At 53.2% G+C, this 23,727-nt stretch overlaps 1 protein-coding gene across 3 annotated transcripts in view; it reads right to left on the bottom strand.

Moving 5' to 3' along the window:
- Positions 1 to 23,727, bottom strand: part of LOC122547938 (tumor necrosis factor ligand superfamily member 15-like) — an 85,559-nt gene that overhangs the window by 54,118 nt on the left and 7,714 nt on the right. For all 3 annotated transcript variants that reach the window (XM_087978831.1, XM_087978834.1, XM_087978832.1), the window contains exon 2: positions 13,020 to 13,059. In XM_087978831.1, coding sequence (XP_087834957.1) covers positions 13,020 to 13,059 — 40 coding nt within the window. The remainder of the gene's footprint in view (positions 1 to 13,019; positions 13,060 to 23,727) is intronic.

The following is a 23,727-nucleotide window of genomic DNA, read 5'->3' as shown; positions in this document are numbered from 1 at the left end:
CCCTGTAAACCCTGGCCTGTCTGTACAGTGATCACACTCAGTCCCACTCCCTGTAAACCCTGACCTGTCCGTACAGTGATCACACTCAGTCCCTCTCCCTGTAAACCCTGGCCTGTCTGTACAGTGATCACACTCAGTCCCACTCCCTGTAAACCCTGACCTGTCCGTACAGCGATCACACTCAGTCCCTCTCCTTGTAAACCCTGACCTGTCCGTCCAGTGATCACACTCAGTCCCACTCCCTGTAAACCCTGGCCTGTCTGTACACTGATCACACTCAGTCCCACTCCCTGTAAACCCTGGCCTGTCCGTACAGTGATCACACTCAGTCCCACTCCCTGTTAACCCTGGCCTGTCTGTCCAGCGATCATACTAAGTCCCACTCCCTGTAAACCCTGTCCTGTCCGTACAGCAATCACACTCAGTCCCTCTCCCTGTAAACCCTGGCCTGTCTGTACAGTGATCACACTCAGTCCCACTCCCTGTAAACCCTGGCCTGTCTGTACAGTGATCACACTCAGTCCCACTCCCTGTAAACCCTGGCCTGTCCGTACAGTGATCACACTCAGTCCCTCTCCTTGTAAACCCTGGCCTGTCTGTACAGTGATCACACTCAGTCCCTCTCCCTGTAAACCCTGGCCTGTCCGTACAGTGATCACACTCAGTCCCTCTCCCTGTAAACCCTGGCCTGTCTGTACAGTGATCACACTCAGTCCCACTCCCTGTAAACCCTGGCCTGTCCGTAGAGTGATCACACTCAGTCCCTCTCCTTGTAAACCCTGACCTGTCCGTACAGTGATCACACTCAGTCCCACTCCCTGTAAACCCTGGCCTGTCTGTACACTGATCACACTCAGTCCCTCTCCCTGTAAACCCTGGCCTGTCCGTACAGTGCTCACACTCAGTCCCACTCCCTGTAAACCCTGGCCTGTCCGTACAGTGATCACACTCAGTCCCACTCCCTGTAAACCCTGGCTGTCTGTACAGCGAACACACTCAGTCCCTCTCCCTGTAAACCCTGGCCTGTCTGTACAGTGATCACACTCAGTCCCACTCCCTGTAAACCCTGGCCTGTCTGTACAGTGATCACACTCAGTCCCTCTCCCTGTAAACCCTGGCCTGTCCGTACAGCGAACACACTCAGTCCCACTCCCTGTAAACCCTGGCCTGTCTGTACAGTGATCACACTCAGTCCCTCTCCCTGTAAACCCTGGCCTGTCTGTACAGTGATCACACTCAGTCCCTCTCCCTGTAAACCCTGGTCTGCCTGTACAGTGATCACACTCAGTCCCTCTCCCTGTAAACCCTGGCCTGTCTGTACAGTGATCACACTCAGTCCCTCTCCCTGTAAACCCTGGCCTGTCTGTACAGTGATCACACTCAGTCCCTCTACCTGTAAACCCTGGCCTGTCTGTACAGTGATCACACTCAGTCCCTCTCCCTGTAAACCCTGACCTGTCCGTACAGTGATCACACTCAGTCCCACTCCCTGTAAACCCTGGCCTGTCCGTACAGTGATCACACTCAGTCCCGCTCCCTGTAAACCCTGGCCTGTCTGTACAGTGATCACACTCAGTCCCTCTCCCTGTAAACCCTGGTCTGTCTGTACAGCGATCACACTCAGTCCCACTCCCTGTAAACCCTGGCCTGTCCGTACAGCAATCACACTCAGTCCCTCTCCCTGTAAACCCTGGCCTGTCCGTACAGTGCTCACACTCAGTCCCACTCCCTGTAAACCCTGGCCTGTCTGTACAGTGATCACACTCAGTCCCACTCCCTGTAAACCCTGGCCTGTCTGTACAGTGATCACACTCAGTCCAACTCCCTGTAAACCCTGGCCTGTCCGTACAGCAATCACACTCAGTCCCTCTCCCTATAAACCCTGGCCTGTCTGTACAGTGATCACACTCAGTCCCTCTCCCTTTAAACCCTGGCCTGTCTGTACAGCGATCACACTCAGTCCCACTCCCTGTAAACCATGGCCTGTCTGTACAGCGATCACACTCAGTCCCACTCCCTGTAAACCATGGCCTGTCCGTACAGTGATCACACTCAGTCCCACTCCCTGTAAACCCTGGCCTGTCTGTACAGTGATCACACTCAGTCCCACTCCCTGTAAACCCTGGCCTGTCCGTACAGTGATCACACTCAGTCCCACTCCCTGTAAACCCTGGCCTGTCTGTACAGTGATCACACTCAGTCCCTCTCCCTGCAAACCCTGGGCTGTCTGTACAGTGATCACACTCAATCCCTCTCCCTGTAAACCCTGGCCCGTCTGTACAGTGATCACACTCAGTCCCTCTCCCTGCAAACCCTGGCCTGTCTGTACAGTGATCACACTCAGTCCCTCTCCCTGCAAACCCTGGGCTGTCTGTACAGTGATCACACTCAATCCCTCTCCCTGTAAACCCTGGCCCGTCTGTACAGTGATCACACTCAGTCCCTCTCCCTGTTAACCCTGGCCTCTCTGTACAGTGATCACACTCAGTCCCACTCCCTGTAAACCCTGGCCTGTCCGTACAGTGATCACACTCAGTCTCACTCCCTGTAAACCCTGGCCTGTCCGTACAGCGATCACACTCAGTCCCTCTCCCTGTAAACCCTGGCCTGTCCGTACAGCGATCACACTCAGTCCCACTCCCTGTAAACCCTGGCCTGTCCGTACAGTGATCACACTCAGTCCCACCCCCTGTAAACCCTGGCCTGTCTGTACAGCGATCACACTCAGTCCCACTCCCTGTAAACCCTGGCCTGTCCGTACAGTGATCACACTCAGTCCCACCCCCTGTAAACCCTGGCCTGTCCGTACAGTGATCACACTCAGTCCCTCTCCCTGTAAACCCCGGCCTGTCCGTACAGTGATCACACTCAGTCCATCTCCCTGTAAACCCTGGCCTGTCTGTACAGTGATCACACTCAGTCCCACTTCCTGTAAACCCTGGCCTGTCCGTACAGTGATCACACTCAGTCCCTCTCCCTGTAAACCCTGGCCTGTCCGTACAGTGATCACACTCAGTCCCACTCCCTGTAAACCCTGGCCTGTCCGTACAGTGATCACACTCAGTCCCTCTCCCTGTAAACCCTGGCCTGTCCGTACAGCGATCACACTCAGTCCCTCTCCCTATAAACCCTGGCCTGTCCGTACAGCGATCACACTCAGTCCCACTCCCTGTAAACCCTGGCCTGTCTGTACAGTGATCACACTCAGTCCCTCTCCCTGTAAACCCTGGCCTGTCTGTACAGTGATCACACTCAGTCCCTCTCCCTGTAAACCCTGACCTGTCCGTACAGCGATCACACTCAGTCCCTCTCCCTGTAAACCCTGGCCTGTCCGTACAGTGATCACACTCAGTCCCACTCCCTGTAAACCCTGGCCTGTCTGTACAGTGATCACACTTAGTCCCTCTCCCTGTAAACCCTGGCCTGTCCGTACAGCGATCACACTCAGTCCCTCTCCCTATAAACCCTGGCCTGACTGTACAGCGATCACACTCAGTCCCACTCCCTGTAACCCCTGGCCTGTCCGTACAGTGATCACACTCATCCCACTCCCTGTAAACCCTGGCCTGTCTGTACAGCGATCACACTCAGTCCCACTCCCTGTAAACCATGGCCTGTCTGTACAGTGATCACACTCAGTCCCACTCCCTGTAAACCCTGGCCTGTCTGTACAGTGATCACACTCTGTCCCTCTCCCTGTAAACCCTGGCCTGCCTGTACAGCGATCACACTCAGTCCCTCTCCCTGTAAACCCTGGCCTGTCTGTACAGCGATCACACTCAGTCCCACTCCCTGTAACCCCTGGCCTGTCCGTACAGTGATCACACTCATCCCACTCCCTGTAAACCCTGGCCTGTCTGTACAGCGATCACACTCAGTCCCACTCCCTGTAAACCCTGGCCTGTCTGTACAGTGATCACACTCAGTCCCACTCCCTGTAAACCCTGGCCTGTCTGTACAGTGATCACACTCAGTCCCTCTCCCTGTAAACCCTGGCCTGCCTGTACAGCGATCACACTCAGTCCCTCTCCCTGTAAACCCTGGCCTGTCTGTACAGTGATCACACTCAGTCCCACTCCCTGTAAACCCTGGCCTGTCCGTACAGCGATCACACTCAGTCCCACTCCCTGTAAACCCTGGCCTGTCTGTACAGTGATCACACTCAGTCCCACTCCCTGTAAACCCTGGCCTGTCTGTACAGTGATCACACTCAGTCCCACTCCCTGTAAACCCTGGCCTGTCTGTGCAGTGATCACACTCAGTCCCACTCCCTGTAAACCCTGGCCTGTCTGTGCAGTGATCACACTCAGTCCCACTCCCTGTAAACCCTGGCCTGTCCGTACAGTGATCACACTCAGTCCCACTCCCTGTAAACCCTGGCCTGTCTGTACAGTGATCACACTCAGTCCCACTCCCTGTAAACCCTGGCCTGTCTGTACAGCGATCACACTCAGTCCCACTCCCTGTAAACCCTGGCCTGTCTGTACAGCGATCACACTCAGTCCCACTCCCTGTAAACCCTGGCCTGTCTGTACAGTGATCACACTCAGTCCCACTCCCTGTAAACCCTGACCTGTCTGTACAGTGATCACACTCAGTCCCACTCCCTGTAAACCCTGGCCTGTCCGTACAGTGATCACACTCAGTCCCACCTCCTGTAAACCCTGACCTGTCTGTACAGTGATCACACTCAGTCCCACTCCCTGTAAACCCTGGCCTGTCCGTACAGTGATCACCCTCAGTCCCTCTCCCTGTAAACCCTGACCTGTCCGTACAGCGATCACACTCAGTCCCTCTCCCTGTAAACCCTGGCCTGTCCGTACAGTGATCACACTCAGTCCCTCTCCCTGTAAACCCTGGCCTGTCTGTACAGTGATCACACTCAGTCCCTCTCCCTGTAAACCCTGGCCTGTCTGTACAGTGATCACACTCAGTCCCTCTCCCTGTAAACCCTGACCTGTCCGTACAGCGATCACACTCAGTCCCTCTCCCTGTAAACCCTGGCCTGTCCGTACAGTGATCACACTCAGTCCCACTCCCTGTAAAGCCTGGCCTGTCTGTACAGTGATCACACTCAGTCCCACTCCCTGTAAACCCTGGTCTGTCCATACACTGATCACACTCAGTCCCACTCCCTGTAAACCCTGACCTGTCCGTACAGTGATCACACTCAGTCCCTCTCCCTGTAAACCCTGGCCTGTCTGTACAGTGATCACACTCAGTCCCACTCCCTGGAAACCCTGGCCTGTCCGTACAGTGATCACACTCAGTCCCACTCCCTGTAATCCGTGGCCTGTCTGTACAGTGATCACACTCAATCCCACTCCCTGTAAACCCTGACCTGTCTGTACAGTGATCACACTCAGTCCCACTCCCTGTAAACCCTGGCCTGTCCGTACAGTGATCACACTCAGTCCCACTCCCTGTAAACCCTGGCCTGTCCATACACTGATCACACTCAGTCCCACTCCCTGTAAACCCTGACCTGTCTGTACAGTGATCACACTCAGTCCCACTCCCAGTAAACCCTGACCTGTCCATACAGTGATCACACTCAGTCCCTCTCCCTGTAAACCCTGGCCTGTCCGTACAGTGATCACACTCAGTCCCACCTCCTGTAAACCCTGACCTGTCTGTACAGTGATCACACTCAGTCCCACTCCCTGTAAACCCTGGCCTGTCCGTACAGTGATCACCCTCAGTCCCTCTCCCTGTAAACCCTGACCTGTCCGTACAGCGATCACACTCAGTCCCTCTCCCTGTAAACCCTGGCCTGTCCGTACAGTGATCACACTCAGTCCCTCTCCCTGTAAACCCTGGCCTGTCTGTACAGTGATCACACTCAGTCCCTCTCCCTGTAAACCCTGGCCTGTCTGTACAGTGATCACACTCAGTCCCTCTCCCTGTAAACCCTGACCTGTCCGTACAGCGATCACACTCAGTCCCTCTCCCTGTAAACCCTGGCCTGTCCGTACAGTGATCGCACTCAGTCCCACTCCCTGTAAAGCCTGGCCTGTCTGTACAGTGATCACACTCAGTCCCACTCCCTGTAAACCCTGGCCTGTCCGTACAGTGATCACACTCAGTCCCACTCCCTGTAAACCCTGGTCTGTCCATACACTGATCACACTCAGTCCCTCTCCCTGTAAACCCTGGCCTGTCCGTACAGTGATCGCACTCAGTCCCACTCCCTGTAAAGCCTGGCCTGTCTGTACAGTGATCACACTCAGTCCCACTCCCTGTAAACCCTGGCCTGTCCGTACAGTGATCACACTCAGTCCCACTCCCTGTAAACCCTGGCCTGTCCGTACAGCGATCACACTCAGTCCCTCTCCCTGTAAACCCTGGCCTGTCCGTACACTGATCACACTCAGTCCCATTCCCTGTAAACCCTGACCTGTCCGTACAGCGATCACACTCAGTCCCACTCCCTGGAAACCCTGGCCTGTCCGTACAGTGATCACACTCAGTCCCACTCCCTGTAATCCGTGGCCTGTCTGTACAGTGATCACACTCAATCCCACTCCCTGTAAACCCTGACCTGTCTGTACAGTGATCACACTCAGTCCCACTCCCTGTAAACCCTGGCCTGTCCGTACAGTGATCACACTCAGTCCCACTCCCTGTAAACCCTGGCCTGTCCATACACTGATCACACTCAGTCCCACTCCCTGTAAACCCTGACCTGTCTGTACAGTGATCACACTCAGTCCCACTCCCAGTAAACCCTGACCTGTCCATACAGTGATCACACTCAGTCCCTCTCCCTGTAAATCCTGGCCTGTCCGTACAGTGATCACACTCAGTCCCTCTCCCTGTAAACCCTGGCCTGTCCGTACAGTGATCACACTCAGTCCCACTCCCTGCACATCATGCCCACAATCTGCGTCAGCTCGAGCACTGTCTCAGTTCCAGCACTGGACAGACATTCCTTTACAGTGTTTAGTTCCATTAGGGAGGAAGGGAGGTCTTTATCCTAATATTCCAAGGAGGAATACCATGGGGCAGGTCTGAATTCCCACCGTTATTCCAACTCTGACTGGGAAGGAGTTATGGGTGAGGTGTTAGCCCAGGATCTCCACTCCGTCCTGGTTAGTAGGGTGTTACATGATCTGGGTATTTTGCGGGAGGTGATGGTCTAGTGGTCTATTAATTCCAAGACCCAAGTAGTGTTCCGGGAACCTGGGTTTGAATCCTGCCACAGCAGATAGTGGAATTTAAATTCAATAACTATATGGAATTAAGAATCTAATGATGACCATCAATCCATTGTCGATTGGCGGCAAAACCCATCTGGTTCACTAATGTCCTTAAGGGAAGGAAATCCACCAACCTCACCTGGTCAGGACTACATGTGACTCCAGACCCACAGTAATTGTGATTGACTCCTAACCACCCTGAGGGATGAGGGCAATAAACCCTCAGAATCATAGAGATGTACAGCACGGAAACAGACCCTTCGGCCCAACCCGTCCATGCCGACCCAATCTGGTCCCACCTGCCAGCACCTGGCCCATATCCCTCCAAACCCTTCCTATTCATATACCCATCCAAATGCCTCTTAAATGTTGCAATTGTACCAGCCTCCACCACATCCTCTGGCAGCTCATTCCATACAGTTACCACCCTCATGCATGGAAAAGTTGCTCCTTATGGCTCTTTTATATCTTTCCCCTCTCACCTTAAACCTATGCCCTTCTAGTTCTGGACTCTCCCACCCCAGGGAAAAGACTTCGTCTATTAACCCTATCCATGCCCCACATCACCCCTCAGCCTCCCACACTCCAGGGAAAACAGCCCCAGCCTATTCAACCTCTCCCTGTAGCTCAAACCCTCCAACCCTGGCAACATCCTTGTAAATCTTTTCTGAACCCTTTCAAATTTCACATCATCCTGTGAATGAGTAATTTTTTTAAAAATCTGATTGTTTTATGAGGAAAGAGTTTGCAGTTTAGACCAAGCCTGTTGAGCAGGTCTGGGAGATCGAGAGGCTGATCTCATAGAGAGATGGGATCCTGAGGGAATTTGACAGGTTCAATGTTGAGAGGATGTCTCCCCTCCTTGTGGGGGAATCTGGGATACAAGGGGATCGCCTGTGTAAAACAGAGGCCAAGAGGAATCTCCTCTCTCGTTGGCCTACTCACCTCTGTCAGTGTCTTCCCCTGAGATCAGTGGATCACTGGGTTTTTAAAAATATGAATTTGTGATCAACAAGGGAGTGAGGGATGTTGGCAGTGGGGGCAGTTGAGCGTGTTTGGAAGTTGAGGGGCTATGGGGTGGTGGCGATGTCAGGGGACTAGTTAATTCATGGGCCGAGGATTACGCCCCAGAGTCATTGGTTCAAATCCCACTACAGCAACCAGTGAAACGGTCGTCCAGCCAAAAACACTGGGAATTCAAAGCTAGTCTTAGTAAGAGGTAACCGTGAAACCGTTTCTAAGAAAACCGTATGTCTGGTTGACCGAAGTCCCTCAGGGAACGGAAATCTGCCGTATAAACCCAGTCGGGCCTACATGTGGTTCCAGACCTTCAGCAGTGTGACTCCTCCCCCCGAAGTGGCCCAGAGGGTCTCTCAGTTCAAAGGATGATTCAACAAACACGTCCCCATGAATGAAAAAAGAGGGGTTATAAAAGGACTTGCAGAGCGATGGGCGGCACAGTGGCCCAGTGGTTAGCACAGCTGCCTCACAGCACCAGGGACCCGGGTTCGATTCCCACCTCAGGCAACTGTCCATGTGGAGTTTGCACATTCTCCCCGTGTCTGTGTGGGTTTGTTCTGGTTCCCTTCAACAGTCCAAAGATGTGCAGGTCAGGTGGATTAGCCAGGCTAAATTGTCTATAGTGTGGAGGCATGTTTAGGTTGGACGCATTAGTTGATGTGGGAGTGGGTCTGGGTGGGCTACTCTTTGGAGGGTCGGTGTGGACCTGTTGGGTCGAAGGGCCTGTTTCCACACTGTAGGGGAATCTAGGAATGATGGGGGCTCCTCCTGGTTTTTATTTGCTCAGATTGTCGAACCAGTCATCCAGCTGTACCACAGGAGGGCCCTGCCGCCTGGGTATTCCGATTAAAGTCACAAGACAGGAAATGTTCCGCCTCTGCCATCCTGAACCTCCTCCTAACCTCGGTCACTGACTGACTGAGGAAGGGATTGACTCGGTTCGGCATGACAGAGCTCCGAGTACTCTGGGTGCAATCCTGCAGTTAGACGGTCCCTCCCAGGGTGGTACTGAGGCCCAGGGGGTGGGGGGATGCCTCTCAGGGGAGTGTAAAACAGAGGCCCCAGCATATAGGCCATTCACCCATCACACTGACTTCTGTCAGCACCGAACTTTGACGTGAAAATTCTCCTCCTTGTGTGCAAGGCTATCCACCATCTCACCCAGTCCTCCCCACAACTCTCACCTCCTCCAACCACACATAATCCTCCCAAGATCTCTGCAGCTTTCAAATCCTGACCTCTCTGAACAATCCCAGATTTCCTAGTGAGCCCAGTCCCTAGAACTTCTTGCTTAGCTTAGCACTGCTCTCTCACCTTTACGTTACTCCTGAGCTGTGGGGAGTATCACTAATATCTCCTTACACAGCTCAATATCAAATTCTGTTTGATCCCTGTGTCTGGGGAAGCCCTGGGTGGGGGGTAGGGGGTGGTGGGGGTTGGTGGTATACAACACCCTTCAGCCTGGTCCTCCTTCCAATAAGGTCCAATAACCACAACACTACATTCCTGCACAGAATCCCTGGAGTGTGGAAGCAAGCCATTCGGCCCCTCAAGTCCACTCTTCAAAGCCCATTCCACCAGACCCACCACCTCGCTGTAACCCATGCATTTCCCACGGCCAACCCACCTGGTCTGCACATCTCTGAACACAATGGGCAATTTAGCCTGGCCAATCCACCCTAACCTGCACAGCTTTGGACTATCAGAGGAAAGTCCACACAGACAGTCACCCGAGGCGGGAATTGAACCCGGGTCCCTGGCGCTGTGAGGCAGCAGTGCTAACCACTGAGCCACTGTGCAACCCTCAATAGCCTCAATTATCTTTCATCTTCTTGGTCATCAAGAGTCTATCTACTTTTACAGTATATCTCTGTCCAGGTTTAGGAGTGCTGTATATTCCCTGTGGATATGGAGGTGCTATGTTCAGGCCAGCTGTTGTTACCTTTGACCTACTGGCCTCCTGGAACATTGGAGAGGGCAGTTAGGGCAAGTCAGTGCAGGCGCTGGGTTGCTCTATAAAAATAAACAATGATATTTGTCATGGATCCTGCTTGGCATTACAGCTTTATGGATATAATTTAAAATCCCATCGGAGGCCAGAATGGAATTTGAACTGTCTTCCTGGAATCTTTGCCTCGGTACCGGATTACAAACATTACCACTCTGCCTCTCCCCTCCCTCCCTCCTGGCTAACCAGGAGTTGCTGCTCTGTTTTATAGCTTTGTGTAATTCAATCAAATACAAACTGATTTTAATTCAATAAAATGATCCCTAAGGGGTTGCATGTTATAGATGTATTACCATCCCGTCCTCAACAAGACTCTCAACACATTAACTCTGTGTGTGTGTGTCTCTCTCTCTCTCTCTCTCTCTCCCACTCTCTCTCTCCCCCACTCTCTCTCTCTCTCTCTCTCTCTCACAGCTGAGCTGCTCCACTGGTGAGGTACGGAGATGGGAAGGGTTGTGATTATCCCCCTGTTGCTAATGACAACTGTTTTTATTGCCTCAATAATTAGCATTCACACACTCCCTGACCTCCCAGACCTGGCTCTCGTACAGTTGTAAGCTGCAGAGACATCTGTTATCATTGTTTGCAGAGTCTTAACTTTGTGTGAGAGTGTCTGGATGTGTATGTGTGGGTCTGTCTATATGTGTGTGTATGTGTCTTTGTCTCTGTGTGTATGTGTCTTTGTCTCTGTGTCTGCCTGTGTGCATGTCTGTCTATGTGTATATGTATCTGTGTTATGCATGTATCTGTGTGAGTGTATCTGCTTGTGTGTGTATGTCTGTGTTTGTGTGTATGTATCTGTGTTAATGTATGTGTGTGTGCATGTGTATCTGTGTGTGTGTTTGCCTGTCTGTGTGTGTGTATCTGTGTGTATATATCTGTGCCTGTGTGTGTCTGTCTGTCTGTCTGTGTGTGTGCATCTGTGTGTGTGTGTCTGTGTATCTGTGTATATGTATCTATTCCTGATGAAGGGCTTTTGCCCGAAACGTCGACTCTCCTGCTCCTCAGATGTTGCCTGAACTGCTGTGCTTTTCCAGCACCATTCTGATCCAGAATCTGTGTGTGTCTGTGTCTGTGTGTTTCTATCTGTTAATGTATGTTTGTGCGTGTGTGTGTATATCTGTGTGTATGTATCTGTGTGTGTATCTGTGCCTGTATCTCTGTGTGTGTGTATATCTGTGTCTGTGTATATCTGTGTGTGTGTATATCTCTCTGTGTGTATATCTGTGTGTGTCTACCTGTGTATGTATATATGTGTGTGTGTGTGTATGTGCGTATATCTGTGTGTATGTATCTGTGTGTGTCTGCCTGTGTATGTATATATGTGTGTGTGTGTGTGTGTATATGTGCATATATCTGTGTGTATGTATCTGTGTGTGTCTGCCTGTGTATGTATATATGTGTGTGTGTGTGTATGTATATGTGCGTATATCTGTGTGTATGTATCTGTGTGTGTCTGCCTGTGTATGTATATATGTGTGTGTGTGTGTATGTGCGTATATCTGTGTGTATGTATCTGTGTGTGTCTGTCTGTGTATGTATATATGTGTGTGTGTGTATGTGTGTATATCTGTGTGTATGTATCTGTGTGTGTCTGCCTGTGTATGTATATATGTGTGTGTGTGTGTGTGTGTATATGTGCGTATATCTGTGTGTGTCTGCCTGTGTATGTATATATGTGTGTGTGTGTGTGTGTGTGTGTGTATATGTGCGTATATCTGTGTGTATGTATCTGTGTGTGTCTGCCTGTGTATGTATATATGTGTGTGTGTGTGTATGTATATGTGCGTATATCTGTGTGTATGTATCTGTGTGTGTCTGCCTGTGTATGTATATATGTGTGTGTGTCTGCCTGTGTATGTATATATGTGTGTGTGTATGTGTATATGTGCGTATATCTGTGTGTATGTATCTGTGTGTGTCTGCCTGTGTATGTATATATGTGTGTGTGTGTATATGTGCGTATATCTGTGTGTATGTATCTGTGTGTGTCTGCCTGTGTATGTATATATGTGTGTGTGTATGTGCGTATATCTGTGTGTATGTATCTGTGTGTGTCTGTCTGTGTATGTATATCTGTGTGTGTATCTGTGTCTGTATCTCTGTGTGTGTGTATATCTCTGTGTGTGTGTATATCTGTGTCTGTGTATGTGTCTGTGTGTGTGTGTGTATATCTGTGTGTGTCTGCCTGTGTATGTATATATGTGTGTGTGTGTATGTGCGTATATCTGTGTGTGTGTGCGTCTGCCTGTGTATGTATATCTATGTGTGTGTGTGTATGTGTATATGTGCGTATATCTGTGTGTATGTATCTGTGTGTGTCTGCCTGTGTATGTATATATGTGTGTGTGTGTGTATATGTGCGTATATCTGTGTGTATGTATCTGTGTGTGTCTGCCTGTGTATGTATATATGTGTGTGTGTATGTATGTGCGTATATCTGTGTGTATGTATCTGTGTGTGTCTGTCTGTGTATGTATATCTGTGTGTGTGTATCTGTGTGTATATCTGTGTCTGTATCTCTGTGTGTGTGTATATCTCTGTGTGTGTGTATATCCGTGTCTGTGTATGTGTCTGTGTATGTGTGTGTATACCTGTGTGTGTCTGTCTGTGTATGTATATATGTGTGTGTGTGTGTGTATGTGCGTATATCTGTGTGTATGTATCTGTGTGTGTCTGCCTGTGTGTGTATATATATGTGTGTGTGTGTGTATGTGCGTATATCTGTGTGTATGTATCTGTGTGTGTCTGTCTGTAAGAGAACGAGCAATCATTCAGCAGGGTTCCCTTACCGTGACTGGTGTTTCTGCTTCTTGGCTGGCAGTTGAGACACTGAAAAGTGAAAGGGGAGATGGTGGTTATAAAGGATCAGCAGAGATCAAGTAGTTATTTAGTACATTCCTGACAAAGAGCCAAAATACCGCAGATGCTGGACATCCAGAAAATCAAAACAAAACAAACACAGCTGGAAAAGGAATACTGCTTCTGGCACACGGACAAATGGGAATATGGGCAAAGCTCTGAGAACAGGTCGGGCCCTGCGTTTACAGGTCAGGTCAGGCAACTTCTGTGGGAGAGCGAGAGAAAACAAAAGTTAACATTTCAGTTTGGAGCAACATTTTCCCGGAATCTTTCAGAACATTATCTCTTGTTTCTCTCTCGTTTACTGATGCTGTGGGTCATTGAGATGAGCAACACAGATGGATGCCTACTGAGTGTGCGCTGGTCAAAAACAAGGCCTGAGCTATTCTCATCCTGTTTCCCAGCACAGCTAAACCTGGAATGTTCCGCAGGCTTCTGTCTCTCCCACCCTCACAGGCAGCGAGTTGCAAATTCCTACCATCCTCACATCCCCTCGAAACCTCCTGTCCCTAACCTTTAACCAATACCCTCTGGTCACATGCCTGGGCTGGGGAGGGGAGGGTTGGGGGGAAATGTTTCATCCTGTCTGTGTCCCTCATCTTGTCACACAATCAGGTCCCTTCTTGGTCTGCTTTGCTCCGCGGCAAAATAACCCCAGTCTGTCCAACCTCTCTTCCGACCGGGCATCGGGATAAGTGGGATTGTGCAGCGATCCGATCGGCTGTGATCTCGTTAGATGGCATATGAGGGGCTGCATATGTTGGTATAGGACTGGATTGAAGTCAGCAGGCATCCTGGGAATGGACCTATGGCCAGTAAGGGCCGTTAGAGTGTATTGACAAATACAGACCTGCCCTGTCCACTGCTCTGGGCGTCTCTCCAGCTTTTAGGGCCAACAAAATCCAGTCACTGTTGTAACAGCGGTTCATGCAACAGCAAGATCCCACGAGGAAAACGGTGATGAACAGGGGCCTCCTCATTCAGCGACCAGATGAACTGGGGCCCCCAGTTCCAAACACAAACGCACACTGGCTGAAGAGCTTGTGGTAGATTATCCGGAAGTTCCCTGTCATCGGAAGGATAATATTAAGCTGGAGGAGATTTACCAGGATGTTGCCAGGGATGGGAGGGTATGAGTTAGAAAGAGAGGCTGGAGATACTGGCACGTTTTTCACTGGAATGAGAGGTGACCTGGTCGAGGTTTGTAAGATCACTAGGGGCTAAGGGATAAGGTGAATGGGAGCTGTCTCTTCCCTAGGATGGGGGATTTCAAGACTAGGGGCCACATTTTAAAGGTGAGAGGCGAGAGATTTAAAAAAGACATGCGGGGTATTTTTGTTTTAAACACAGAGGGTGGTCGGTGTGTGAGTATGAGGTCGATGCGAGAGCAGTTACAACATTTAAAAGAAACGGAGATAAAATACATGAATAGGAAGTGTTTGGAGGGAGATGGGCCAAGCTCAAATAATTCTGGAGTTAAGAATCTCCTGATGACCATGAACCCATTGCTGATTGTCAGAAAAACCCATCTGTTTCACGACTGCCCTTTAGGGAAGGAAATCTGCCAATCCCACCTGGTCTGGCCTACATGTGACTCCTGACCCACAGCAATATGGTTGACTCTTAACTATCTGCTAAAATGGCCTCTCAGGTGTATCAATTGCTCGCCACCTTCTCAAGGGCAGCGAGGGATGGGCAATAAATCCTGGTCAGCCACAAGGAATAAATAAATCAAACAAGGGTCAGTTTCCACGCTGAATGACTCTGTGACTAGTAAAAGACTGTTAGATAAAGACATGCTCTTCACTTTCTTAATGTAGACCATGTTACCACACTGAGGGTCTGTGTTTGTTGCACCGTCTGATGTGTGGATCAGAGAGAGAGCTCTGACTCTGGCCTCCTTCAGATTACAGGCAGCAGCCGAGTGGGATTTGGTGTTTCCATGGTTCTCTGTAATTCAGAGGCATCACCACAATTAGCCAGCAACACCACTTAACCACAGCACAGACAGAAGGAAGTCCTCAGGCAGGTGAGTGGGGGAGTTTATAGAGAGAGAACTTTTCACAATTACAAAATACCTTCAACTGCATTCTGTGGGCTGTGAGATACTCCCCCTGCTGAAGACAACACATCTCCAACAGCCTCAGTCTGCAGCCATTTAGACAAAGCGGAAGCAGACAATGGCAAGTAAAAACATGATCCAGGACAAAGCAGTCAGCACGATAAGCATTGCGTCCAGTCCCTTCAGCACCGATGCTCACTCACAGCAGTCCACAAGATGGGGTGCTGCAGAAGTTGACTAAGGCTCCTCAGACAGCACCATCCAAGCCCACAACCACTTCCATCCAGAAGGACAAGGGGCAGCAGATACAGGGGAAGACCACCCCCTGCAAGTTCCCCTCCGAGCCACTCAGCATCCTGGCTTGGAAACATATTGGCCATTCCTTCACTGTCGTTGGGTCAAAATTCTGGAATTCCCTCCCTAAGGGCATTGGGCGTCTACCTACAGCATATGGACTGCAGCGGTTCAGCTCACCCCCACTCTGTCAAGGCGCAAGTGGGTACTGCAGATGCTGGAGATCAGAGTCTAGATTCGAGTGGTGCTGGAGACACACAACAGGTCAGGCAGCATCCGAGGAGCAGGACAATTGATGTTCTGTCTAAAGGCCTGATGAAGGGCTTTTTTCCGAAACGTCGATTTTCCTGCTCCTCGGATGCTGCCTGACCTGCTGTGTTTTTCCAGCACCACTCGAATCTAGACCACCACCTTCTCAAGGGGCAGCTAGGGACGGGCAATAAATACTGGGCCCACCCAGCGATGAGAACATCACCTCACTGCATGAATCAATGGTTTGACAGGAAGGAGAGGTAGTTAGAATTCGCAGATATTTTACAAAAACAAGGAAATCATCTGTCAGCAACAGGTATCAATGACCCCAAATTCTGAGCCATCAGTTAATGGAATCCCAGAGCGTAACTGGACTCAAGCGTAAGGCCACTCAGGGAGACACTTAATTTTGCAAAGTTCATGTTTCCCAGAGATTTTACTGCTCTCATCTGGACCTTGGTTGACCAGACAATGGCTGAACCCTAAATTCTCCATCACAGCATTTCTAGCAGGACAGAAGACTGGAGGGTTTCAGTCTCGGGGCAGGATAACCAGAGCAGGACTGAGCAGGGATTATCCAGAGCAGGAATGAGCAGGGATTATCCGGGCAGGACTGAGCAGGGATTATCCGGGGCAGGTCTGAGCAGGGATTATCCGGGGCAGGTCTGAGCAGGGATTATCCGGGGCAGGTCTGAGCAGGGATTATCCAGGTGCAGGTCTGAGCAGGGATTATCCAGGGCAGGTCTGAGCAGGGATTATCCGGGGGCAGATCTGAGCAGGGATTATCCGGGGCAGGTCTGAGCAGGGATTGTCCGGGATAGGTCTGAGCAGGGATTATCCAGGTGCAGGTCTGAGCAGGGATTATTCAGGGCAGGTCTGAGCAGGGTTTATCCGGGGGCAGGTGTGAGCAGGGATTATCCGAGGCAGGACTGAGCAGGGATTATCCGGGGCAGGATTGAGCAGGGATTATCCGGGGCAGGTCTGAGCCGGGATTATCCAGGTGCAGGTCTGAGCAGGGATTATCCGGGGCAGGTCTGAGCAGGGATTATCCAGTGCAGGTCTGAGCAGGGATTATCCGGGGCAGGTCTGAGCAGGGATTATCCGGGGCAGGTCTGAGCAGGGATTTTCCGGGGGCAGGTCTGAGCAGGGATTATCCGGGGGCGGATCTGAGCCGGGATTATCCGGGGCAGGTCTGAGCAGGGATTATACAGGGGCAGGTCTGAGCAGGGATTATCCGGGGCAGGTCTGAGCAGGGATTATCCGGGGCAGGTCTGAGCAGGGATTATCCGGGGCCGGTCTGAGCAGGGATTATCCGGGGGCAGGTCTGAGCAGGGATTATCCGGGGGCAGGTCTGAGCAGGGATTACCCGGGGGCAGGTGTGAACAGGGATTATCCGGGACAGGTCTGAGCAGGGATTATCCAGTGCAGGTGTGAGCAGGGATTATCCGGGGCAGGTCTGAGCAGGGATTATCCGGGGCAGGTCTGAGCAGGGATTATCCGGGGGCAGGTCTGAGCAGGGATTATCCGGGGCAGGTCTGAGCAGGGATTATCCGGGGCTGGTCTGAGCAGGGTTTATCCGGGGGCAGGTGTGAGCAGGGATTATCCAGGGCAGGTCTGAGCAGGGATTATCCGGGGCAGGTCTGAGCAGGGATTATCCAGAGCAGGTCTGAGCAGGGATTATCCAGAGCAGGTCTGAGCAGGGATTATCCAGGGCAGGTCTGAGCAGGGATTATCCGGGGCAGGTCTGAGCAGGGATTATCCGGGGCAGGTCTGAGCAGGGATTGTCCGGGATAGGTCTGAGCAGGGATTATCCGGGGCCAGTCTGAGCCGGGATTATCCAGGTGCAGGTCTGAGCAGGGATTTTTCAGGGCAGGTCTGAGCAGGGTTTATCCGGGGGCAGGTGTGAGCAGGGATTATCCGAGGCAGGACTGAGCAGGGATTATCCGGGGCAGGATTGAGCAGGGATTATCCGGGGCAGGTCTGAGCAGGGATTATCCGTGGCGGGTCTGAGCCGGGATTATCCCGGGCAGGTCTGAGCAGGGATAATCCGTGGCGGGTATGAACCGGGATTATCCGGGGCAGGTCTGAGCAGGGATTATCCGGGGCAGGTCTGAGCAGGGATTATCCGGGGGCGGGTCTGAGCCGGGATTATCCGGGGCAGGTCTGAGCAGGGATTATCCGGGGGCAGGACAGAGCAGAGATTATCCGGGACAGCTCTGAGCAGGGATTATCCGGGACAGGTCTGAGCATGGATTATACGGGTCAGGTCTGAGCAGGGATTATCCGGGGCAGGTCTGAGCAGGGATTATCCAGGGCTGGTCTGAGCAGGGAATATCCGGATCAGGTCTGAGCAGGGATTATCCGGGGCAGGTCTGAGCAGGGATTATCCGGGCAGGACTGAGCAGGGATTATCCGGGACAGGTCTGAGCAGGGATTATCCGGGACAGGTCTGAGCAGGGATTATTCGGGACTTGTCTGAGCAGGGGTTATCCGGGGCAGGTCTGAGCAGGGGTCGTCCGGGGGCAGGACTGAGCAGGGATTATCCAGGGCAGGTCGGAGCAGTGATTATCCGGGGAAAGTCTGAGCAGGGATTATCCGTGGCGGGTCTGAGCCGGGATTATCCCGGGCAGGCCTGAGCAGGGATTATCCGTGGCGGGTATGAACCGGGTTGATCCGGGGCAGGTCTGAGCAGGGATTATCCGGGGCAGGTCTGAGCAGGGATTATCCGAGGATAGGTCTGAGCAGGGATTATCCAGGGGCGGGTCTGAGCCGGGATTATCCAGGGCAGGTCTGAGCAGGGATTATCCGGGGGCAGGGCTGAGCAGAGATTATCCGGGACAGGTCTGAGCAGGGATTATCCGGGACAGGTCTGAGCATGGATTATCCGGGGCAGGTCTGAGCAGGGATTATCCAGGGCAGGTCTGAGCAGGGATTATCCGGGGCAGGTCTGAGCAGGGATTATCCAGGGCAGGTCGGAGCAGTGATTATCCGGGGAAAGTCTGAGCGGGGATTATCCGGGGCAGGTCTGAGCAGGGTTTATCCGGGGCAGGTCTGAGCAGGGAATATACGGATCAGGTCTGAGCAGGGATTATCTGGGGCAGGTCTGAGCAGGGATTATCCGGGCAGGACTGAGCAGGGATTATCCGGGACAGGTCTGAGCAGGGATTATTCGGGACGGGTCTGAGCAGGGATTATCCGGGGCAGGTCTGAGCAGGGGTCTTCCGGGGGCAGGACTGAGCAGGGATTATCCAGAGCAGGTCGGAGCAGTGATTATCCGGGGAAAGTCTGAGCAGGGATTATCCGGGGCAGGTCTGAGCAGGGTTTATCTGGGGCAGGTCTGAGCAGGGAATATCCGGGGCAGGTCTGAGCAGGGATTATCCGGGGCAGGTCTGAGCAGGGAATATCCGGATCAGGTCTGAGCAGGGATTATCCGGGACAGGTCTGAGCCGGGATTATCCGGGACTGGTCTGAGCAGGGAATATCCGGGGGCAGCTGTGCGGCACGGTGGCACAGTGGTTAGCACTGCTGCCTCACATCGCCAGAGACCCGGGTTCAATTCCCGCCCCAGGCGAATGACTGTGTGGAGTTTGCACGTTCTCCCCGTGTCTGCGTGGGTTTCCACCGGGTGCTCCGGTTTCCTCCCACAGTCCAAGGATGTGCAGGTTAGGTGAATTGGCCATGCTAAATTGTCTGTAGTGTTAGGTAAGGGGTAAATGTAGGGGTATGGGTGGGTTGCGCTTCGGCGGGGCGGTGTGGACTTGTTGGGCCGAAGGGCCTGTTTCCACACTGTAATGTAATGTAAAAAGAAAGTTCTGAGCAGGGATTATCCGGGGCAGGTTTGAGCAGGATTTATCCGGGGCAGGTCTGAGCAGGGATTATCCGGGGGCAGGTCTGAGCAAGGTTTTTCCAGGACAGGTCTGAGCAGGGAATATCCAGGGCTGGTCTGAGCAGGGATTATCCGGGACAGGTCTGAGCATGGATTATCCGGGACAGATCTGAGCAGGGAATATCCCGGGCGGGTCTGAGCAGGGATTATCCGGGACAGGTCTGAGCAGGGATTATCCGGAAGAGGTCAAAGCAGGGATTATCCGGGGTGGATCTGAGCCGGGATTATCCGGGGCGGGTCTGAGCAGGGATTATCCGGGGCAGGTCTGAGCAGGGAATATCCGGATCAGGTCTGAGCAGGGATTATCCGGGGCAGGTCTGAGCAGGGATTATCCGGGGCAGGTCTGAGGAGGGATTGTCCGGGATAGGTCTGAGCAGGGATTATCCGGGGCCGGTCTGAGCCGGGATTATCCAGGTGCAGGTCTGAGCAGGGATTTTTCAGGGCAGGTCTGAGCAGGGTTTATCCGGGGGCAGGTGTGAGCAGGGATTATCCGAGGCAGGACTGAGCAGGGATTATCCGGGGCAGGATTGAGCAGGGATTATCCGGGGCAGGTCTGAGCAGGGATTATCCGTGGCGGGTCTGAGCCGGGATTATCCCGGGCAGGTCTGAGCAGGGATAATCCGTGGCGGGTATGAACCGGGATTATCCGGGGCAGGTCTGAGCAGGGATTATCCGGGGCAGGTCTGAGCAGGGATTATCCGGGGGCGGGTCTGAGCCGGGATTATCCGGGGCAGGTCTGAGCAAGGATTATCCGGGGGCAGGACAGAGCAGAGATTATCCGGGACAGGTCTGAGCAGGGATTATCCGGGACAGGTCTGAGCATGGATTATACGGGGCAGGTCTGAGCAGGGATTATCCGGGACAGGTCTGAGCAGGGATTATCCGGGGCAGGTCTGAGCAGGGAATATCCGGATCAGGTCTGAGCAGGGATTATCCGGGGCAGGTCTGAGCAGGGATTATCCGGGCAGGACTGAGCAGGGATTATCCGGGACAGGTCTGAGCAGGGATTATCCGGGACAGGTCTGAGCAGGGATTATTCGGGACTTGTCTGAGCAGGGGTTATCCGGGGCTGGTCTGAGCAGGGGTCGTCCGGGGGCAGGACTGAGCAGGGATTATCCAGGGCAGGTCGGAGCAGTGATTATCCGGGGAAAGTCTGAGCAGGGATTATCCGTGGCGGGTCTGAGCCGGGATTATCCCGGGCAGGTCTGAGCAGGGATTATCCGTGGCGGGTATGAACCGGGTTGATCCGGGGCAGGTCTGAGCAGGGATTATCCAGGGCAGGTCTGAGCAGGGATTATCCGAGGATAGGTCTGAGCAGGGATTATCCGGGGGCGGGTCTGAGCCGGGATTATCCAGGGCAGGTCTGAGCAGGGATTATCCGGGGGCAGGACTGAGCAGAGATTATCCGGGACAGGTCTGAGCAGGGATTATCCGGGACAGGTCTGAGCATGGATTATCCGGGGCAGGTCTGAGCAGGGATTATCCGGGGCAGGTCTGAGCAGGGATTATCCAGGGCAGGTCGGAGCAGTGATTATCCGGGGAAGGTCTGAGCGGGGATTATCCGGGGCAGGTCTGAGCAGGGTTTATCCGGGGCAGGTCTGAGCAGGGAATATACGGATCAGGTCTGAGCAGGGATTATCTGGGGCAGGTCTGAGCAGGGATTATCCGGGCAGGACTGAGCAGGGATTATTCGGGACGGGTCTGAGCAGGGATTATCCGGGGCAGGTCTGAGCAGGGGTCTTCCGGGGGCAGGACTGAGCAGGGATTATCCAGGGCAGGTCGGAGCAGTGATTATCCGGGGAAAGTCTGAGCAGGGATTATCCGGGGCAGGTCTGAGCAGGGTTTATCTGGGGCAGGTCTGAGCAGGGAATATCCGGGGCAGGTCTGAGCAGGGATTATCCGGGGCAGGTCTGAGCAGGGAATATCCGGATCAGGTCTGAGCAGGGATTATCCGGGACAGGTCTGAGCCGGGATTATCCGGGACTGGTCTGAGCAGGGAATATCCGGGGGCAGCTGTGCGGCACGGTGGCACAGTGGTTAGCACTGCTGCCTCACAGCGCCAGAGACCCGGGTTCAATTCCCGCCCCAGGCGACTGACTGTGTGGAGTTTGCACGTTCTCCCCGTGTCTGTGTGGGTTTCCTCCGGGTGCTCCGGTTTCCTCCCACAGTCCAAGGATGTGCAGGTTAGGTGAATTGGCCATGCTAAATTGTCTGTAGTGTTAGGTAAGGGGTAAATGTAGGGGTATGGGTGGGTTGCGCTTCGGCGGGGCGGTGTGGACTTGTTGGGCCGAAGGGCCTGTTTCCACACTGTAATGTAATGTAAAAAGAAAGTTCTGAGCAGGGATTATCCGGGGCAGGTTTGAGCAGGATTTATCCGGGGCAGGTCTGAGCAGGGATTATCCGGGGGCAGGTCTGAGCAAGGTTTTTCCAGGACAGGTCTGAGCAGGGAATATCCAGGGCTGGTCTGAGCAGGGATTATCCGGGACAGGTCTGAGCATGGATTATCCGGGACAGATCTGAGCAGGGAATATCCCGGGCGGGTCTGAGCAGGGATTATCCGGGACAGGTCTGAGCAGGGATTATCCGGAAGAGGTCAAAGCAGGGATTATCCGGGGTGGATCTGAGCCGGGATTATCCGGGGCGGGTCTGAGCAGGGATTATCCGGGGCAGGTCTGAGCAGGGAATATCCGGATCAGGTCTGAGCAGGGATTATCCGGGACAGGTCTGAGCCGGGATTATCCGGGACTGGTCTGAGCAGGGTTTATCCGGATCAGGTCTGAGCAGGGATTATCCGGGGCGGGTCTGAGCAGGGATTATCCGGGCAGGACTGAGCAGGGATTATCTGGGACAGGTCTGAGCAGGGATTATCCGGGACAGGTCTGAGCCGGGATTATCCGGGGCGGGTCTGAGCAGGGATTATCCGGGCAGGACTGAGCAGGGATTATCCGGGACAGGTCTGAGCAGGGATTATCCGGGACAGGTCTGAGCAGGGATTATTCGGGACGGGTCTGAGCAGGGATTATCCGGGGCAGGTCTGAGCAGGGATTATCCGGGACAGGTCTGAGCAGGGATTATACGGGGCAGGTCTGAGCACGGATTATCCGGGACAGGTCTGAGCAGAGATTATCCGGGGCAGGTCTGAGCACGGATTATCCGGGGCAGGTCTGAGCAGGGTTTATCCGGATCAGGTCTGAGCAGGGATTATCCGGGGCGGGTCTGAGCAGGGATTATCCGGGCAGGACTGAGCAGGGATTATCTGGGACAGGTCTGAGCAGGGATTATCCGGGACAGGTCTGAGCAGGGATTATTCAGGACGAGTCTGAGCAGGGATTATCCGGGACAGGTCTGAGCAGGGATTATCCAGGGCAGGTCGGAGCAGAGATTATCCGGGGAAAGTCTGAGCAGGGATTATCCAGGGCAGGTCTGAGCAGGGAATATCCGGATCAGGTCTGAGCAGGGATTATCCAGGACAGGTCTGTGACGGGATTATCCGGGACTGGTCTGAGCAGGGAATATCCGGGGGCAGCTGTGCGGCACGGTGGCACAGTGGTTAGCACTGTTGCCTCACAGCGCCAGAGACCCGGGTTCAATTCCCGCCCCAGGCGACTGACTGTGTGGAGTTTGCACATTCTCCCCGTGTCTGCGTGGGTTTCCTCCGGGTGCTCCGGTTTCCTCCCACAGTCCAAAGATGTGCAGGTTAGGTGAATTGGCCATGCTAAATTGTCTGTAGTGTTAGGTAAGAGTTAAATGTAGGGGTATGGGTGGGTTGCGCTACGGCGGGTCGGTGTGGATATGTTGGGCCGAAGGGCCTGTTTCCACACTGTAATGTAATGTAAAAAGAAAGTTCTGAGCAGGGATTATCCGGGGGCAGGTCTGAGCAGGGATTATCCGGGGGCAGGTCTGAGCAGGGAATATCCAGGGCTGGTCTGAGCAGGGATTATCCGGGACAGGTCTGAGCAGGGATTATCCGGAAGAGGTCAAAGCAGGGATTATCTGGGGCGGAACTGAGCCGGGATTATCCGGGGCGGGTCTGAGCAGGGATTATCCGGGGCAGGACTGAGCAGGGATTATCCGGCAGAGGTCAGAGCAGGGAATATCCGGGGCGGACCTGAGCCGGGATTATCCGGGTGGGTCTGAGCAGGGA

Source organism: Chiloscyllium plagiosum, unplaced genomic scaffold (assembly GCF_037043375.1).
Source record: "Chiloscyllium plagiosum isolate Xiang-an unplaced genomic scaffold, Cpla_swu_hap1 HiC_scaffold_35, whole genome shotgun sequence".
In the NCBI taxonomy this organism is placed as follows: Eukaryota; Metazoa; Chordata; class Chondrichthyes; order Orectolobiformes; family Hemiscylliidae; genus Chiloscyllium; species Chiloscyllium plagiosum.
This window is presented reverse-complemented; position numbering and strand designations above follow the sequence as displayed.